At 42.6% G+C, this 19,834-nt stretch overlaps 1 protein-coding gene across 4 annotated transcripts; it reads left to right on the forward strand.

The window, feature by feature from the left end:
* Positions 1-224: 224 nt before the first annotated feature.
* On the forward strand, positions 225-18,592 carry AP3M2 (adaptor related protein complex 3 subunit mu 2). 4 transcript variants are annotated; one of them, XM_068532202.1, is made up of 10 exons: positions 232-258; positions 1,568-1,631; positions 1,716-2,053; positions 5,839-6,010; positions 9,357-9,494; positions 14,485-14,570; positions 14,822-14,955; positions 16,305-16,512; positions 16,769-16,913; positions 18,100-18,592. In XM_068532202.1, exons 3-10 carry the CDS (start codon positions 1,781-1,783, stop codon positions 18,198-18,200), a joined length of 1,257 nt encoding a protein of 418 aa, XP_068388303.1. In that variant the 5' UTR covers positions 232-258; positions 1,568-1,631; positions 1,716-1,780; the 3' UTR covers positions 18,201-18,592. The 4 variants fall into 4 exon arrangements, with proteins under 4 accessions (XP_068388304.1, XP_068388303.1, XP_068388305.1 ...); XM_068532203.1 differs by lacking the exon at positions 1,568-1,631 and having other exon boundaries at positions 225-258; XM_068532204.1 differs by lacking the exon at positions 1,568-1,631 and having other exon boundaries at positions 239-267.
* The last annotated feature ends 1,242 nt before the right edge of the window (positions 18,593-19,834 follow it).

Consider the following 19,834-nt stretch of genomic DNA (forward strand, 5'->3'; position numbering starts at 1 on the left):
CACCAATCAGAGATTACCGGAGCCTGAACAAGGGCCAATTGGGGGCTCCAGAACAGGGTGAGCGGCGGACCGCGATCAATCAGAGGGGAGCAGTGGATCGCCGATGCCCAATGAGCGGCCTTCAGACCTCGGTCGTGGGCGGTGCTGGCGCGAGTCCCGCTGGCCGGCCAATCAGCGGGCGAGCGGCGGCCGGCGGGCGCGGGGGGGCGCCCGGGGGCAGGGCCTGTCTGCGAGGCCAAACGGTGGGCGCTGCGAAGAGTAAGTAGGGTAAGGAGGGCTGACGACCCGGGTCCCGGGTGGGGCTGGGCGCGCGGGGGTCTGGGCGGGGGCGCGCGGGGCAGGGGCGGGGCCACGGGGTGCAGCCGGACCGACCCTCCGAGCTGCGTGATGCGGCAGGGAGAGGTGAGGGGCTGAGTCCCGGTCTGGGGAGGTGGCCTGCTCCGGCCGGAGGGCTGGGGGAGGAGGGGACACTGTTGTCATGGCGACGCAGGTGCGCAGACGTGCGACCCTCTTCAGCCCCGGATCGTGCGCACACCTTAATCCGCCCGCGCCTACCTCGCCCCAAGCGGCCTCCATCCTCCCTGCGACCAGCGCAGAAATAACCCTCGTTGGCAGCCGACTCTGCGCCGCCACAGCGTGGCTCCCCGGCCCCCTCTCCCTCCCGCAGTCTCGTCGCCGGCAGAGGGATTAAGCTCACCCTGCGGCACTTGGTACAACAGGCCTTCGCGATTTGGCCACCTGGACCAGTTCGCGGAGTGGCCACAGCTGGGGTCCCGCGCGGCCGCCTCGTTTCTGGGGACTGGCACCGTAGAGATGCTGCCGCCTGAGGGACCTGGGGGAACCCCCAGAGGGATTTTTTAAAATGCATCCAACGTAGAGCCTTGTGCATAACAAGTACTTAGAGAATGGGGTCTGACTGGATAAATCAAGACCACAACGACAGCTCTATTCCGTGGACCATCGCTATCCAGTAGAAATAGGCAGCGATCCACATACTATGTAATTTTACATGTTTTAGTAAGCACATTTAAAAATTAAACCAGTTGAATTAATTTTTATATCTTTTATTTACCCAATATATCCAAAATATCAATATTAAATATAATACGTATTAAGTTAATATTATTAATTGACTTAATTAATTGATATTAAATTATTGATAAGCTATCTTAAATTCTTTTTTTTTTCCGTACAAAGCCTTCAAAATCTGGTGCGTGTGTTACATTCACAGCACATCTCAGTTTGGACCAGCCACATTTGAAGTGCTCAGTGACCCCACTGGTCCGATGGCTACTGTATGAGACTACACAACCATAACCATTTCTTATATATGTGTGTGTTGTTGCCAAATACATGAAACTCATCAGTGTTCTTTGAAGCCCTCTTGTTACAAGGAGGCAACAAAAAACATGAGGCAGGGGCTTTTTTTCTCAAGGAGCTCCCAGTCCAGTTGAGAAAATAGACACTCAAAAATTAAGTCGAATTTTAAATGGATATGATTCAGGCAGTAGTAAAGATGACAGTATATGATTAGCTGACAAACGAGATGGCTGATAATTACCCTTAGGAATTCTAGGGAGGGATACTTCGGGCTCCTGCAGTAGCGGAAGACTTGAGTCTCGTCTTGAAAGGTGGGTGAGATGGCTTGGGCTGCTGGGCAGATGGGGAGGGGGTTTTGGTTGACTGGAACTGATCATAGCTTCTCTTGTTTTCAGAGTTGAGCATTTGCAGAGGCTGTCGGACGGAAAAAGACTTTCCTCTCTCCCTGACAGTCTCCACCATGATTCACAGCCTTTTCTTGATCAACTCCTCTGGAGATATTTTCCTGGAGAAACACTGGAAGAGTGTGGTCAGCCGTTCTGTTTGCGATTACTTTTTTGAGGCACAAGAGCGAGCAACTGAGGCTGAAAATGTTCCTCCAGTTATCTCTACCCCTCACCACTATCTCCTAAGTGTTTACCGTCACAAGATCTTTTTTGTGGCTGTGATCCAGACGGAGGTGCCACCTCTGTTTGTCATTGAGTTCCTTCACCGAGTAGTGGACACGTTTCAGGTGCGTGACTGTGAGGAGGTTCATCCGTGTACCTTACAAAGTGTCTTTATAGTTCTGTTTCCATTGTTTTCAGCCTCAATTAAGGAACTTAAAAAAGAAATTAAAACTCTGACATTGCTCACTTCCTCTCCCATCTGATAAGACGCTTGTTTCTATTTATCGAATGGGCTGCATCTAGAATGACAGATTGTATACTCTTGAACCCGTTGCCTGGGAAGGCCACCCTATTTGGTATGATTGTATACAGTCATTTCAGTTCTAGAGATTGGACTTGGCCTACATTTTGTTCACAAAGCTGAGAAGTTTCGATTTTTTATTTATGGTAGACTTGATGTTAACCATCGTTAACGACATTGCTTTGAGTTGCATCAAAAAGTGACTCACTCACCCCGGCAGGGGTGATTTGGGAAGCCATCCTTCAGCTTGAATTTGGGGTGCTCATCCACAGCATATGAGTACCAGTGACGGGCTGTTTTGCACGCTTAACATTGGAAAATCTTCTGTACCTGTAAAAACTTAAGTGACACATTTTCCAAGATACAGTTTTCATTTCGAGTTTTTCCTTCAGGAATAGATCTGGAGATCTTGGGGCGTGGGGAGGTATGTCATACCAGGATGTCAACACCCTTTATGGCATAGGATTTTAGGCTGCCCAGACTCTGGATTCAGACATTCTCTCCCTAAAAGAATTGCTCAACTTCTAACGGTTGTGGTTGTTTGCATAACTTAACGATCCATGAGAATCAAGGGCCCTTTGGGTTAACTTCTGTGTCATGTGAGGCCTGGAATTGGTCACATGAATACAGAAATTGTGGGATTGGAGAAGAGAACAAGGACCCAGACATTACGATAAAAATTAAAAAGCAAGTCAAAGAGTCCTTTCATTTGCCCTCAGATATCGATCACGTGTTTAGAACAGTTTCATCCCCAAAGAATAAACATATATTTATATTCTTTTCCCCAAATTCTTTTCTGGTAGTTCTATTCTGGGATTCCAGTGGCATACTTGTTTCATCACACAGTGAAAACCTGAGAATTATAAACCCCCGTACGTGGAAGAACTAGAAGAACCCAGCAGTTTTGATCTTCAACCGCTTGAGCTGGGCCTTGTTAGGATTTCCACAGGGATGCTTTACCCCATTTACAGTCTGCTCCCTATCTCCATAGTGATATTATGTAACTTATTACAAGGCAGGAAGTGAGAAATGTTGTTTAATCTAGTTGAAACCACAGAGGAATTGGGGAGAACATCGAAGTGGCTACTTTGGAAGGCTGGGACTTCAGAGCTTGCCATTTTGGAAGCACTTGTTAAAAGTAAATGGGCGCATCCTGATTTTAATGCCTTACCTGATGTGTGTTCTCTGGCTGCGTTCTTCCTCTCATGCTGGGCTGTGACGGAAGAGCTCCCGCTATGGAAGTGCACGCACTTTGCTGTGGCGCTGTGCCTTGCTCACCAGTCTCCTTCCAGCTGCTGATTGAGAAAATCACATTCTGCCTGATTAGAAAATCGAGGGAGGTGTTTTTTAAAGTTTATTTTATTGAAGTATAGTTGTTTTACAATGTTGTGGTAATTTCTGCTGTACAGCAAAGTGATTCGGTCATACACACACACACACATATATATATATATATATATATATATACATATACATTTTTTCTTATTCTTGTCCATTATGTTTTATCATAGGATAGTGAATATAGTTCCCTGTGTTATACAGTAGGACCTTGTGGTCCGTCTATTCTCTATATAAGAGTTTGCATCTGCTAACCCCAAACTCCCAGTCCATCCCTCCCCCACCTTCCCTCCCCCTTGGCAACCACAAGTCTGTTCTCTATGTCTGTGAGTCTGTTTCTGTTTCATAGATAAATTCCTTTGTGTCATATTTTAGATTCCACATGTAAGTGATATATGGTATTTGTCTTTCTCTTTCTGACTTACTTCACTTAGTACAGTGATCTCTAGGTCCATCCATGTTGCTGCAAATGGCATTATTTCATTCTTTTTTATGGCTGAGTAGTATTCCATTGTATGTATGTATGTATGTATGTGTGTATATATATATATATATATATACACCACATCTTCTTTATCCATTTATATGTCAGTGGACACTTAGGTTGCTGCATGTCTTGGCTGTTGTGAATAGTGCTGCTATGAACATAGGGGTGCATTTACCTTTTTGAATTATAGTTTTGTCTGGACATATGCCCAGGAGGGGATTGCTGGACCATATGGTAGCTCTATTTTTAGTTTTTTAAGGCCCCTCCTTACTGTTTTCCATAGTGGCTGCACCAATTTACATTCCCACTGACAATGTAGGAGGGTTCCCTTTTCTTGAGTGAGGTGTTTTATTTATTTTTCAAAATAAAATCATTCTTGAGAAGGAAATGTGTAACATTTCCCCCCTTCAATCCTCATTTTTTTAAAGAAGAAATCTTTTTGTTTTAGAAACACATTCCTGACTCCTAAGTGCTCTTGGATGTTGGAATGTCTCTGACAGTTGACATCATCTGATGTAATTTAGGTCATATCTGGAGTCTGTGTCCCGTTTTGGATGTCATAATTTGAGGAGAGTATTGGAAAACTAGAGCAAATTCAAAGAAATGGCAAGATGGTGAAAGAATCTAGAAACCTTACTGTAGCACGGACAGTGGGAGGACCAAACAGGGAGTTCGGCCCTGTGAAGAAAAATGCAAGTCAAAGCTTGTCCTGGTCTTCAGATCACTGGATCACTGTGGGGCTGTTATGTAAACCTGTTCTGTAAGGCAGACCTAGGAAGCAAATTTCAGTTTAGCAAAAGAAGGAACTTTCTAACAGTCAGTGCCGCCCGTGAATAAAATGGGCTTTCTCAAAAGGGGTGAATTTCCCTCAGTGGATAAATCCCTAGAGGGCTGTCTGAGAGGCCCAGCAGCAGATGTGCTAGCATTGCCAGGAGGGGCACGCCAAGAGGCTACAGCGTTTCTCTCTACATCATTTCATTGCCGTGCACCACAGTTTACATGGTCCTTTGTAGTTTACAAAGCATGTTCATACATGTTCTCAGTTCATCCATCAGGCTGAGGTTTTACAACCCTGTGCATCCCATGGTATTATCCTGATTATACTATGAGAGAAATCAAGACCCAAATTAGTCAGCATGACTTAATCTAGTAGGTGACAATTAAGATTATTACCCAGGCCTTCCACAACCCAGACAGTTTAGTATCTAAGTTTAGCCTTTGTTAATAAAAGGACAGAGTGTTACTAGAATCCTAGCATCTTAGAGTAAGGGGATCCAAAGAGATTTTCAGGTGTGCTAGCTCACCCACCTCATTTCATTTTGTTTCTCTCTCAATTCTTATTTGCTGCATGAATGTTAAGGAATAGCACAACAGTACGGGTTAAAAAGATTTTCAGGTCCAATGTATGTCATATCAGGTATTATCACTTTGCATAGTTCTTTCAAATTCATGTTCATAAACACATATAATAGTCTAGATTCAGTTTTGTATTCTTCATATTTTATTAGTTGAAGAAACTAACCCAAAGAGATTAAATGACTTACTCTAGTTTATGAAAGAAGTTATTAATGACACTCGTAGTACAATCCAGTCCGGTGTTCTTTCCACCAAACTGAGCCTGCCTAAGAGAACCATGGTTATGCTTCATTCACTTATTTTAGAAGATTCCAGAAACACAGAGTAAACACGTGTGGACAGGACTCCATCCTTGCTCTCTGGGAACATTCCTTCACTCATCACAGTCTCTGAGTGATAAATGTATACACGTATTGTATTTTCATCAGGATTATTTTGGAGTCTGTTCGGAGCCAGTGATAAAAGACAATGTGGTTGTGGTTTATGAGGTATTGGAAGAGATGCTTGACAACGGGTTTCCATTGGCTACCGAGTCGAACATCCTCAAAGAACTGATAAAGCCGCCCACTATCCTTCGAACCGTTGTCAACACCATCACAGGTATGAGGGGAGCCCCAGGGAAGGCTGCCACCATCCTGGGTGTGGCTTAGCCTGCTGTTGTGCATTGTTTTGAGTGCTTGTCTTTGGGGATCTCAAATGTCCAGGTGCTTTAATTTTGTTCTTTATAGTCTTTGAATATAACATGAAATATATTTTTGTTATATAGAAAATTTTCTGATTTCAATGATAGAATGAACTGTTCTCCTTTGAAAATAATTTGCCTGATTACAGAAGTAGCACATGATTATTGTAGGAATGTCAGAAACACAGAAAAGCACAAAAAACATGAAAATTTCTCATAATCCCACCACACTTTTAACATACGGTGTATATATTTTTTATCTTTTCTAGACATCAGGATAATGGATGGACAGGTGGAATTTTTTAAAACAACAACTGTTGTATATTTTTAAACTTAACTTTTCATCATTGTTTTGTGAACATGTTCCCATTATGATAAATATTCATCTATATCATTTTTGGTGACTTTACAATTTTCTGCCATATGGAATAGATCCCAGGTCATTTACTGTGTCCCTGTTTATGATGTCTCCGATTTTTTGTTCTTTTAAATAGCAAGGAATTGGCATTCTTATGCCTAAATCTTTGTGCACATCTAGAATGATACCTTTTCAGTACTAGGAATGGAAGTGCCGGATCAGAGGGTGTGCGTGTCTTAAGGACTTTAATGCATTGTGCCACATAGCCCCCCAGAGAAGTTACGTCAGTTTATACTTTCAGTAGCAATTATGCAACCTGGCCAACTCTATTATTATCGTTATTAATTTTTTTACAACTTTGGCAGTTGGATAGTTTAGTGATATCTTGTTATTTCCAAACTTGTTTTTTATTACTAAGGAAGTTAAAACCTGTTCAAGTGTTCATTGACTATTTTTCCTCTATTGTGATTTACTTTTTCATGTCCTTTGCCCATTTTTTGTTGTTGTTGTTGTTGAAATGTTTTTCTTTTTTCCTAATAATTGAAAAGTATTCCTTTCATTTAAGGATATTAAACTATCATACATACTCTAAATACACACGCTAGTTTGCAGGAGTCTCTGTGTATTTTGAATGCTCTGTTGTAGATGTTTTCTCACATCCTGCCCCTGGTCATTTAACATTGTTCAAGGTGGTGTTTGTTTAGCCACCTTTAAAGTTTTTTGATGTAGTCAAAATGATCATTCTGCTTCATTAAGGTTTTACATTTTGGGTCTTGCTTAATGTATAAACAAGAGTTTTCATGGAATTTGACAAACTGAATGAAAAATACATTTTAAAAAGTAATTACAGACGGGTTGGAAGAATTTGCCCTGTCAAATATCAAGACATATTTAAGTTCACTTGGTACATTAGACAAAAACTCATAGAATGGATATACTGTAAGAGCCAAGACAGTTTGCGGGAAAAATATTTTTTAAAAAGAGCAAGAGAAAAAATGTGTCCTATCAGAATCAAGATATATTATGAAGTTTAGGTAATTTTTAAAATATAGTATTAGCCCATTAATAGACAAATAGACGATTGGGATAAAATAGAAAGTCCAGAAACAGATCCTTTTATAGGAATTTGGTATAGATAAATGTGCTCATATATCACATCTGTGGACTGCGGGCCAGTTGTTAAATATATTGTATCGGGGCAGTCAGCTTTGATACAGAAAAGAAATGAAGTTCCCCTACTCACTGTATACACAAAATAAATTTTAGCTGGATCAAGAGTTAAACACAAAGAAACTTTATAATTGTTAGAAGGAAATATTGGAAAATGTCTTTTTGATCTCAAAGAAGGGAAAGTCTTTCTTTTAAAAAAATACATTTTCTTCTAGTTCTTTTATGGTTTTATTTTTAGATTTAATTCTTTAATCCATTTGGAAATTGTCTCGGTAAAGTAAGGCTCTGTGTTTTTTTCTCCAAAACTGTCAGTTTCCCTAGCACTATTTATTGAATACTTTACCCCCTTTCCTCGTTTTTTTTAAAGTATGCATGTGTCCATTTTATGTATTTATTTTTATTTTATTTATTTATTTTTGGCTGTGTTGGGTCTTTGCTGCTGCACGCAGGCTTTCTCTAGCTGTGGCGAGCCGGGGCTGCTCTTCGTTGCGGTGCACAGGCTTCTCACTGCAGTGGCTTCTCTTGTTGCGGAGCACGGGCTCTAGGCGTGTGGGCTTCAGTAGCTGCGGCGCGTGGGCTCAGTAGTTGTGGCTTGAGGGCTCTAGAGAGCAGACTCAGTAGTTGTGGCCCACAGGCTTAGTTGCTCTGTGGCATGTGGGATCTTCCTGGACCAGGGCTGGAACCCGTGTCCCCTGCATTGGCAGGCAGATTCTTAACCACTGCGCCACCAGGGAAGCCCTCCTCATTTTAAAATGATATTTTTATCTTGTACTAAGTCATTATTGGATTTTTGGTCTGTTTTTAGGCTTTCCTGCCTTATAACCATACTGCTTTAATTATTATAGCTTGTTGATATGTTTTAATACATAGTGCCTCTTTTTAAGAAAACAAATTGGCAGGTTTTTCAATATTCTGGGCTCATTTAAAACTTTAAAAGCTTTGTTAGTGACTGAATCACTTAGAAATACTATGAAGTCATTTTCCTGAATCTCACTTAAATCTAGAAAAGATATCTGAGAACCAGCTATCTTAGTTGAAATGTTTTGTAAACCTGCTGACTATATGTGTGTTTAATGTTTCCTTCTTTATATTAAAAAGATCCAGGTTACATTAGAAGAAAATAGATTTTAAATTAGTTCTATTTCAGAATTTCAGTATAGAACCTTTGAATTAAAAAAAAAATTTGATACCTGTGGGGAAAAAAACAAGTCAAGGAATCAACTTACATTTCTTACAGACAGGGAACGATCTGATTTATATTCTTTTCCTAAGTTCCAGTATTGGTATAAGAGAGATTATGTTTATGTATACATTTTAATACCTGGCATAAATGTACCTAAAAACCTGCCTCAAACTAGAATACTGTTTTTACCCATGAAAATTTTATATCAGTATGTAGATTACCATCCCTACCTAAAGCCAATGCATTATTTAAGGGGCAAGCTATTGTGCAATTTGAGAGACCAAGTTCAGGTTACTTTCAAAACCAAAATATGATATCTGTTTCTCAGGTAACTTTTTAACCTTTCTTCTGCTTGAGGCGGCAGACCAGCTGCTGACAAGTTTTTAAAATAGATTAGGTTACCAAGATAGAAGTTGGGAAAGCTATAATCTTTTTCTTGGAAAAATTCTTCAATTAAGTGCATGGATAGCGGATGTATAGAAACTTTTGGGGGAGTGTTCTCTGGTTGTTGGATAATTGGTTACATCTAATTATCAAATATTCATTGTCTCAGGAAGCACCAATGTGGGTGACCAGCTTCCCACCGGGCAGCTGTCCGTGGTGCCTTGGCGACGGACTGGGGTGAAATACACCAACAATGAGGCCTATTTTGATGTGATTGAAGAGATTGATGCCATCATTGATAAATCAGGTAGGTGCTTTCAGCCTGTTCACAGAACTATGAAGACAGAAAGAGGCCCCTTTTAGATAATGCTAGCTAGTACCAGAATTACCCCCCATTCAAGGTCATTCATTTTAACTTAGTGGCTACTTTGTGTCAAGCATTGTGTGTCAGGACTGGACTGAAATGTTATGATGTAGATAACATGATCATACATGTAGAAACTTCTAAAGACTCCAACCAAACACTGTTAGAACTAATAAATTCAATAAAGTTGCAGGATACGAAATCAACATGCAAAAATCAGTGGCATTTCTATACACAAACAATGAACTATCCAAAAAGGGAACTAAGAAAACAATCCCATTTACAATAACAACAAAAAGAATAAAATACTTAGGAATAAACTTAACTGAAGAGACTTATACACTGAAAATTACAAAGCACTGATCAAGGAAATTGAAGAAGAGCAGATAAATGGAAAGACATGGTTTGTTCATGGATTGGAAGAATTAATATTGTTAAAATGTTTGTAATACCCAAAGCAGGCTATCCCCATCAAAATCCCAAATGCTATCCACATAAATATCTCAATGGCATTCTTTATAGAAATAGAAAAAACAATCCTAAAATTCATACGGAACCACAAAAGACTCCAATAGCCAAAGCAGTCTTGAGCAAGAACAAAGCTCTATTCTATATTTCAAAATATATTACAAAACTACAGAAATCAAAATATATGGTAGTGTCATAAAAACAGACATGTATCCCAGTGAAACAGAATAGAAAGCTCAGCAGTAAATCCATGTGTCTACAGTCAGCTGGACTTCAACAAGAGTGCCAAGAACATGCAATGGGGAAAGGCTAGTCTCTGCAGTAAGTGGTGTTGGGAAAACTGGATATTCACATGTAGAAGAATAAAATTACCCTTATCTTACACCACATACAAAATGGATACAAGACCTAAACATACGATCTGGAACCATAAAACTACTAGTAGAAAACATAGGGAAGAAGCTTCTTCACACTGGTCTGGGCAGTGATTTTTTGGATATGACACTAAAAGCAAAGGCAACAAAAGGAAAAATAGATAGATGGGATTGCATCAAGCTAAAAAGCTTCTGTACAACAAAGGAACCAATCAACAGAGTAGAAAAGACAACATACAAATGAGAGAAAATATCTGAAAACCATGTATCTGATAAGGGGTTAATATCCAAAATACACGAGGAACTCATACAATTTAATAGCAAAAAAACCCAGATAATCTGACAAAAAAGTGGGCGCAAAGGATCTGAAGAGACATATTTCAAAAAAAAACATACAAATGACCAACAGATATATGAAAAGGTGTTCAGTGTCACCAGTTTTCAGGGAAAAGCGAAGTCAAAACCACAGTGAGATACCACCTCACACCTCACATCAAAAAGACAAAAGATAACAAGTATTGACAATGATGTGGAGAAAAGGGAACCCTGTACACTGCTGGGGGGGGGTGTAAGTTGGTGCAGCCACTATGGAAACAGTATGGAGGTGCCTCAAAAAATTAAAACTCCATTATGATCCAGCAATCCCACTTCTGGGTATAGATCCAAAGGAAGTGAAATTAGTGTCTCAAAGAGATATCTGCACCCCCGTGTTCATTGCAGCATTATTCACAATAGGCAAGATATGAAAACAAGCTAAATGTCTGTTGATGGATGAATGGATAAAGAAGATGTGAGATAGACTCACACAGGAATATTATTCAGCCATAAAATGAAGGAAATCCTGCCATTTGTGACAACATGGATGAACCTGGAGGACATGATGCTAAGTGAAATAAGCCAGACACAGAAAGGCAAATTTCGCGTTATCTCACTTATACGTGGAATCTGCAATAGTCAACCTCATGGAAGCAGAGAGTAGAATGGTGGTTACCAGGGACTGGGGGAGAGGGAAGTGGGGAGATGTTGGTGAAAGGGTACAAAGTTTCACTTACACAAGATGAAAAAGTTCTGGAGATTTAATATATGGCACAGTGACTACAGCTGTGTACTTTTTTTTTTTTTCAGTGTTATTTAGGTGTAATTGACAAAACTGTAAGATACGTAGCATGTATATTATGGTGATTTGATATACATATACATTGTGAAAGGATTCCCCTCATCACCTCACATGTGTATCCTCTACTTGAAATTTGCTAAGAGTGTAGGGCTTAAGGGCTCTTACCACCAAAAAACCCCAACTAACTGTGTGAGGTGATGGATATGTTAATTAGCTTCATTGTGGTGATCACTTCACAGGGTATATGTGTATCAAAACATCAAGTTGTGCACTTTAAATATATACACTTTTTTTTTTAAATTTATTTATTTTTGGCTATGTTGGGTCTTCATTTCTGTGCGAGGGCTTTCTCTAGTTGCGGCAAGTGGGGGCCACTCTTCATCGCGGTGCGCGGGCCTCTCACCGTCGCGGCCTCTTCTGTTGCGGAGCACAGGCTCCAGACACGCAGGCTCAGCAGTTGTGGCTCACGGGCCCAGTCGCCCCGCGGCATGCGGGATCCTCCCAGACCAGGGCTCGAACCCGTGTCCCCTGCACCGGCAGGCAGACTCTCAACTACTGCGCCACCAGGGAAGCCCTATATACACTTTTTATTTGTTGATGATACCTCAACAAAGCTGAAAGAAAAGCAATAAGAAAAACGTGATGCAGACCAGTGCTGAGCTTACACTTTCACTGGTTTTATCCTCTCGAGTGAAAAAGAAAAGTTAACAATCTGATCTCTTGTTGATCAGATTTCCTTTTGGAAGTATTTGACTCTCAATTCTCATGGCAGAACTAAAGTTGTAATCACTAAAATTCAGAGAACCTTCTTTTCTATCCATTGGGATAGGTTAATGTGACTACAAGTCCTTGGAGCTTAGAAATTTAGAGAAAGTTCTCTTCACACGACTGAACTCATTCATCCAGAAAGTGCTTACGGAGAACCAGTGGTGCTGTACCTGAGTGCCGGATCATGGGCATGTGATGGTGACTAAGACAGGGTCTGTGGCTGCAGGAAGCTTCCTGAAAGTCTAGCGAGGGAGAGAGAAAGGGAAAAAGATGGAGCATAAGAGAGGTCCCCTCCCACGCAGGGCAAATTGTAAAGCTAACTAACGCTTTGTCAGGAGAATGAGTAGGGGTTAGTAAGACCTACGTGGATTTGGGAGCAAAGCCGTGCAAACACTATAAGATGAGTAAAATATGGTTGGGAAATAAAGTAGCTCAGTGTGATTGGATTGAGAGGTGTTAAAAAAAGAAAAGTAAGTGATGAGGCTTTAAAACGAAGTAGGCACAGCAGCTTTTCATATTAGCCCCAAACTGGAAAGGACCCAAATGTCCATCAGTAATACAAAGGATAAAGAAATTTCGATATGATCACACCATGGAATACTATACAGTAAAGAAAAAGAACTGCAGGTACACCTGACAGCATGAATGAATCTCATGGTTTTGAGCAGCAAAGTCAGATGTGTAAGATCATATACATTTCTTTTTCTTTTCTTTTTTTTTTTTTTGATCATGTACATTTATATGACATTTGAAAACATGTGCAACTTAATCTAAGGTAATATAAGTCAGAATTTTAGAGACTCAGATGAAGTGGGATGGGCAACAGGAGCGTGCTGGGATGCCGGTGAGGGTCCACATCTTGACGCGGGTGGTGTCTGCATAGGTGTGAACATATTTAAAAATTCATTGGGCGGGACATTTAAGATTTTTGTGTTTTACTCCAAGTTTGATCTCAATGAAAAAGTAAAAAAGCAAAACCCAAAAAGCTCTAGGTGGCCAGATCATGAAGAATCTTGTATGCCATTTTAAGAAGGACCATTTGGAGCAATTGAAGAGTTTTAAGCTGGGAATAATTTGACAAGGTTTGTCGTTTAGAACTGTCCAACTGGCTGCTGCATGCAGCGTGGCACGGAGTTGGGGGGAGTCTGGGCGCGGGGAGGCAGGAGGCTGTGGTGGAGTCCAGGCCAAGATACAGATTCCGTGATGGTAGTGAGGATGGAGAGGAGTGGAGAAGTCATGGAAAGAGGGGATGGAGCGTTGGTGGGATATGGACGCCGAGGGGGCGGAAGTCATCAAGGACGCATCTGTGTTTCTGGCTTAGGCAACAGGATAGATGGTTTTATCATGAAGGTAAGGAAAAGAGAAGATCTGCATTCCTGCAGATCCAGGAATGAAGATAAGGGACTCACTTCTTGACACGTGGAGTTTGAAGTGCCTCAGTGATGGCCAAGTGGAGCAGTCCCATTGGCAGGAGTGAGGCTGAACTGGAAAAAAGATGAGGAAATAATTGGCCATCAGTGGAAATCGAAGCCTTAGGAAGGAGGTAAAGTAACCCAAGGAGACCGTGTCAAGTTCAAGAAAAGAGAAGTTCAGAACTGTGATAAGATGTAGACGTGTAAAGGATGTCCAAAGAAGGAGAAACCTGCAGAAGGCAGGAGAGAGAAGAGCTAGAAAAACAGGAAATAGGAGCGGTTAAGAGAAAGGAACACTTGAAAGAAGGAAGTGGGCACAGGGCCCTGCAGCAGGGAGAGTCTGCAGGATGAAGACCAAAAGTATCCATTCCATTTGGTGGCAAAGCTCCTTGGTGCCCTTAGGAAGAGCAGTTTCTGATATGAATTTAGTGTTCTGAGACATTGGTTAAGATAGCGGTGTTCTGTTTGATTCTGGCAGTAGATTGAAAACTCCTTTAGGCTGGTAACTATCTCACCAATCTTTTATGCCCACTGCTTCATTAGTGTCTTGTGCTTGTTATGCAGTCGATAAAGGTTTAGAAGGAGGACAGATGGACTGGGTAGATGATTTGGATGGATGGATGGATGGATGGACAGAAGGAAGGAAGAAAGAGAACGGGGGAGGGGAAGAAGAAGGAAGGAAGGAAATAGGATGGGAGAAAAAAGAGAAAGTTAAAGAAGGAGGGAGGGAGGAGGTAGGTTAGTTGGGAGGGACAGAGAGGGTTTTACCTTCTTTCTGTCTTATTCTGTCTCAGGGTCCACAATCACTGCCGAGATCCAGGGGGTTATCGATGCCTGCGTCAAGCTGACCGGAATGCCCGACCTTACGCTTTCCTTCATGGTAAAATCCTGGGCCAGAGATTTAGTTTTTGGGAAATTAGATGCTTCTGGAATGACAGAGTGGTGGGAAGGGGATGGAACCAGAAGACGTGATCAAGGACAACCACAAAGCTCATGTTGGGCTCGAATTTCCTAAAAGTAACGACAGAATCTGTGTGTGTGTGTTTCAGTGAGAACAGCATCTGAGTTACTTTCCTGAAAGAAGCACGGTGTTTAATTCCTGCTTGTTGCTTTCCCTTGCCTGTTACCCAGAACCCCAGGCTGCTGGATGATGTCAGCTTCCACCCCTGCGTCCGCTTCAAGCGCTGGGAGTCCGAGCGCATCCTCTCCTTCATCCCTCCCGACGGCAACTTCCGCCTGCTCTCGTACCACGTCAGTGCGCAGAAGTAAGCAGCCATCGAACCAAAGGGTGGAGTGTGCATGTGCGTGCGTGTGCGTGCATGTGCATGTGTGTTTGGAAACAGTATCCATGGTGATGAAGAACTCAGGCTCTGGAGTTACCTGGGCTCCAGGTAACTAATTGGGTAACCTCAGGTGAGTTGCTTATCCTTTCCGTGTCTGTTTTCTTACCTAAGAAAGTTGAAGTAATAAAAGTAATAAGTAATGAAGTAATAAGTAAGTTGAAAATGATAAAAGTACCTTGTTATGTGGGTTAAACAAGAGACTCTAAATAGTGCTTCACACAAAGTAAGTGCTCGTTAAGTTTACTGCTGTAAGTTTTATTGTTGTTATTATATGCCTAAACAGGAACTTTTTCTTTTCTCAGATTGGAATCTGAGAACACCTGTATTCAATCCCCTCCACTCAAAAAACCCATGAATGGTGCTGTGAAAAACCATAAAATTCAATGATTTTTTGGTCTTGCACATTGTCTTTACTATGGAGTCTGAGGGCTTTTCCAGGCAGGTATATAGTAGAAGGTATGCAGACTGAAGAGAGCTGTGGGACCTCACAGCCACTGAAGCCTTCCTATGGGATTCAGAATAAATAATTTAGGAAAATGTCTGAGCGCCTGAGAGCAGAGGCTCTGGAATCAGACTGCCCACACTTAAGCCCCACCTGTAGTACTTATGATATATGACCACGGCAAGTTAGTTAACTTCAATTAAGTATGAGGATGTCAGTATTCATGACATCAGGACAGAGGCAGTGCCTACTTCATACTTACAGGGAGGATTAAATGAGCTAATAGAGAGAAAACCTTTAGAGTAGCGCTGGCCACAGGAAGTGCTCCACAGATGCTAAGGATGGTTACAACTTTAGTATCATCCTGTAGCTTCTGTGTTTCCTCTTCTGTCAGATGACAACCCTACCCCTTAGGGTTTTTTACGGATCAAAGTCAGGTAAAAGCACTCTCTAGAAATTGTAAAAGCTCCGTGAGGTATGAATATTACCCTCCCAAGTACAAATAATTATTGGTCACATGTCACAAAGTAAAACACAGAAGCATGGTTTTTGTTTGCCACGCCTTTTTCTCATAGTCTGCCAGGTCTGCTCTTTGGTTTTGTTGATATTATTCAAAGAGTCATTAGAAGAATTAGTTTACTTACCAGTCAGCATCTTAGCTTTACAAAAAGAAAATCATTAAAGACGTCTAGAGGGTTTTTCTGTGTTTACTTTGTAAGATAAGGAAGCAGGTGAGGGAGGAAAAGCTGCCAGCGGGGCAAAAAACGGGAAGTGTGGCCATTTTTCCGGTACATTAACGACATGGACTTTTTGTCTCTCTCCTTTCCAGCCTGGTGGCGATTCCAGTTTATGTCAAACATAACATCAGCTTCCGGGACAGTAGTTCTCTTGGCCGCTTTGAAATAACGGTGGGCCCCAAGCAGACTATGGGGAAGACCATCGAGGGGGTGACCCTCAGCAGCCAAATGCCCAGAGGCGTCCTCAACATGAGCCTCACGCCGTCTCAGGGGACGCACACGTTTGACCCAGTTACCAAGGTAGGAGAATAAGCGGGAGGCTTGAGTTGCCGCTGTTACAAATAGCAGCAACTCTGCAGGATCCCTTTATGTCTTGTGGAAAGGGGAGATGGATCAAAGGGGCATTGTTGAGGACATTGAGATAATTTATGGGAACAAATAGTATTCTCTGCTGGGTAACACCCTGGAGGCCGCTAGGAATACTGTGAACAGATACCCTGAGCTCCGGCGCCTCAGATGAAGGTTCCACTGTAACTTCTTTCCTGTTTCTTTGGAGATGCTGTCTTGGGATGTAGGAAAGATAAATCCCCAAAAGCTCCCCAGTTTGAAGGGGACCATGAGTCTTCAGGCTGGAGCTTCCAAACCCGATGAGAACCCCACGATTAACCTGCAGTTTAAGATCCAGCAGCTGGCCATTTCTGGTGAGTGACACCCAGCCCAAGGTTGTGGGGCGGGCACGTGGCCAAGGCAGTGGCATCACAAAGCCTCCCGGCGGCTCCCTGTCTGCAGAGTTGTGTTTTGTTACCGGATACGTGATCTTTAGTCAGATCTTTCCTAGCACATTTCTGGAGAAAGTCCGTAATCCTTACCTCGAAGTTGGCTTAAGTGATGTGAATAAAAGTGTCTGAGACACGTGTGAGAAGGAAACAGTATCGGAGACAGAAGTGTTCACAGGCCGAGGCTGAGTCACCCTGGGCCTGCTGATTGGGGTCCCAGGGTTTTCAGTAGGGGGATGTGTCCGCATTCTCAGCTGGTGACTGAAAGAAGAATTCCCCTCCTTTCCCCCAGTTTCAGAAGATTTCACAGGTGCTGTTATCATTGGGAACCCTCGGGCCAATCCCAGTCATCAACTATAGTCTACGCCCCGCAGGGGGATGGTGAGAATAACAGTTACCCCTTAGCGGACGTTTACTACGTGCCAGGCACTAGTTTAAGCTCTTTTCATCTATTTTCTTATTTAGTCCTTAGAACGACCCTTTCAGATGGATAGGAGATGACTGCAGCTTTATATGAAGTTCCTGTTTTCTTTACCAACGGACCTTGTCTAGTTTAAGTGATTAGAATTCATTTAAATGATAAGCTCTTTCATCTTAAAATACTTAATAAACTTTAAAGCTCTGCACAGTATAAAATGTTCCTTTCTTAGTATAGTGAGAATATTTAGGAAGCACTCATGTATTAATTCATCACTTTTCATCATTAATTTATTCATTTAGTTATACCTTTATTTGGTTATGAATTTTTTAATTTTGTTATTATTATTAATTCATATGTTCAACCCCATAACTTGAGAAAAATCTGGAGCAGTCTTAATTTTCCCTTACCCTCATTTCAGCCTGCGTATAACTTTCTGCCCTTTCCACTTCAGGAATAGGTCTCCGAATAGGCTAGCTTTTCATTGGGGCAGGGTTTTATTTTCAGCCTGTATACCAAGAGTGAAGTATCTGTCGGCTGCGTTTAAGTGATATAAGTAAGGGCAGGTATTTTCCAGTTCACTGTTGCAGCTTTTTCTAGCCCACGGATCTCTTTGAGTTGAAACGAATCTAAACAGTTATGCTACCTGCTTCTTTTGAATAATGCTTATGTCTTGTTCTTCCTTCCTTCCAGGACTCAAAGTGAATCGTCTGGATATGTATGGAGAGAAGTACAAACCCTTTAAGGGCATAAAATACATGACCAAAGCTGGCAAGTTCCAAGTTCGAACCTGAAGGGAGAGTTCTGCAAAGGGAACAGTCACGAACACTTTTTCATTGCTTACTTGTCTAAAAGTAAAAACTATCAGCCCTCTCCTAGGTCACTGCCCACTCTGGACCACCTGCTCCTGTTTTCCCATAGCCTTCAGTGCCCCGGAGCTAACGAAGGGAGGCCGGGCCGCCAGGGAGGCCTGTGCAGAGCCCACACGCCAGCAGCACCAACTCAGTTCTCAAAGCAGAGGCGTGTGATGCAGGGGGAGGTACTTGATGCCGTATGTAACTACTTGTGACATGGTTACCACAGGAAAAGACCAGCATTTGTTACTCGGCTTTAATTATCTTAAGCCAAGGAAAGACGTCTTTGGTTTGTTTTTTTTTTTTTAATTAATTTATTTTATTTTTAGTTATTTTTGGCTGCGTTGGGTCTTTGTTGCTGCGCACCGGTTTTCTCTAGTTGCGGCGAGCGGGGGCTACTCTTCGTTACGGTGCACAGGCTTCTCACTGCAGTGGCTTCTCTTGTTGTGGTGCACGAGCTCTAGGCACACTCAGGCTTCAGTAGTTGTGGCACGCGGGCTCTGTAGTTGTGGCTCGCGGGCTCTAGAGCACAGGCTCAGTAGTTGTGGCGCACGGGCTTGGTTGCTCCACGGCATGTGGGATCTTCCGGGACCAGCGCTTGAACCCATGTCCCCTGCATTGGCAGGCGGATTCTTAACCACCGCGTCACCAGGGAAGTCCTGTTTTTGTATTTCAAGCTGGGAAGAAAGATTAGAAAGAGAGAGCAAGCTTGGAAGAGAAGGACTGTTAGCCAAGGAAGGGCCGGGGAAGGCTCTGTTCTCGGGGCAGCGTGAAGCACACGTGCGCACCGCGCACTAAAGTGAGGAAGGCGGGAGGAGCCGTCCAGCCCCACCTGCAGGGCGGCTGGGAGGAACAGAGTTGAGTGAGTTTCTTTTTGACCCCTCCGCTTTCATACAAACATAAAAATTTGTACTTCTGGAAATGCACTGGAAACTTCTTCGAGTGCACTGTTGACACGGAAACCCCAGTAGAATCAGATTTTCCCTTAAAGACTACGATGCTCTCTGACCGGTTTTCCAGTACGGACCGCTGCATGCCTCCAGCACGTGGCCTGGCATCTTCAGCGAGGATGAGCTGCCCCCTTCCAGGGGGCGTTGCCTGAAATGCCTCTTTCCCTAACCCCCCAGCAGCTCCACTCACTTCACGCTACAGAATTCCTGTTCCCTGAGGAGCGCTTCAGAGAAGCCAATCCCATCACCCCCAGGGCAGCAGGTTGTGTGTCATAGTATCGGAGTGTAGATGGCCCCCTTGTGCCACCTCTGTGACCCAGTGGTTCCTTGTTCATGTCTGTCAGTGCTGCCCTGGTGCTGCAGTCCGACCTTCCCATCTGCAGCTTTTCCAGTGGTGACCCTAAGTGAAAAGGATGCTGACCACCGGGGGCACGGCCAGTCCTGGGAGCTGCCCAGTAAAGTTATTTCCTCGGAGTCTCCACTGTATGATATATTTATTAGCAATGTATATCAACCAGTCGGTTTTTGTTTTAAGACAAAAAAGTCTCCTGAATCGTTGAATAAAACATGTTGCAGGAAGATGGACCGTGTTGATCCCGCGTAGCCTGGTTTAAGAAACATGGG

The sequence above is a fragment of the Eschrichtius robustus genome, chromosome 21, assembly GCF_028021215.1.
Source record: "Eschrichtius robustus isolate mEscRob2 chromosome 21, mEscRob2.pri, whole genome shotgun sequence".
Lineage (NCBI taxonomy): Eukaryota > Metazoa > Chordata > Mammalia > Artiodactyla > Eschrichtiidae > Eschrichtius > Eschrichtius robustus.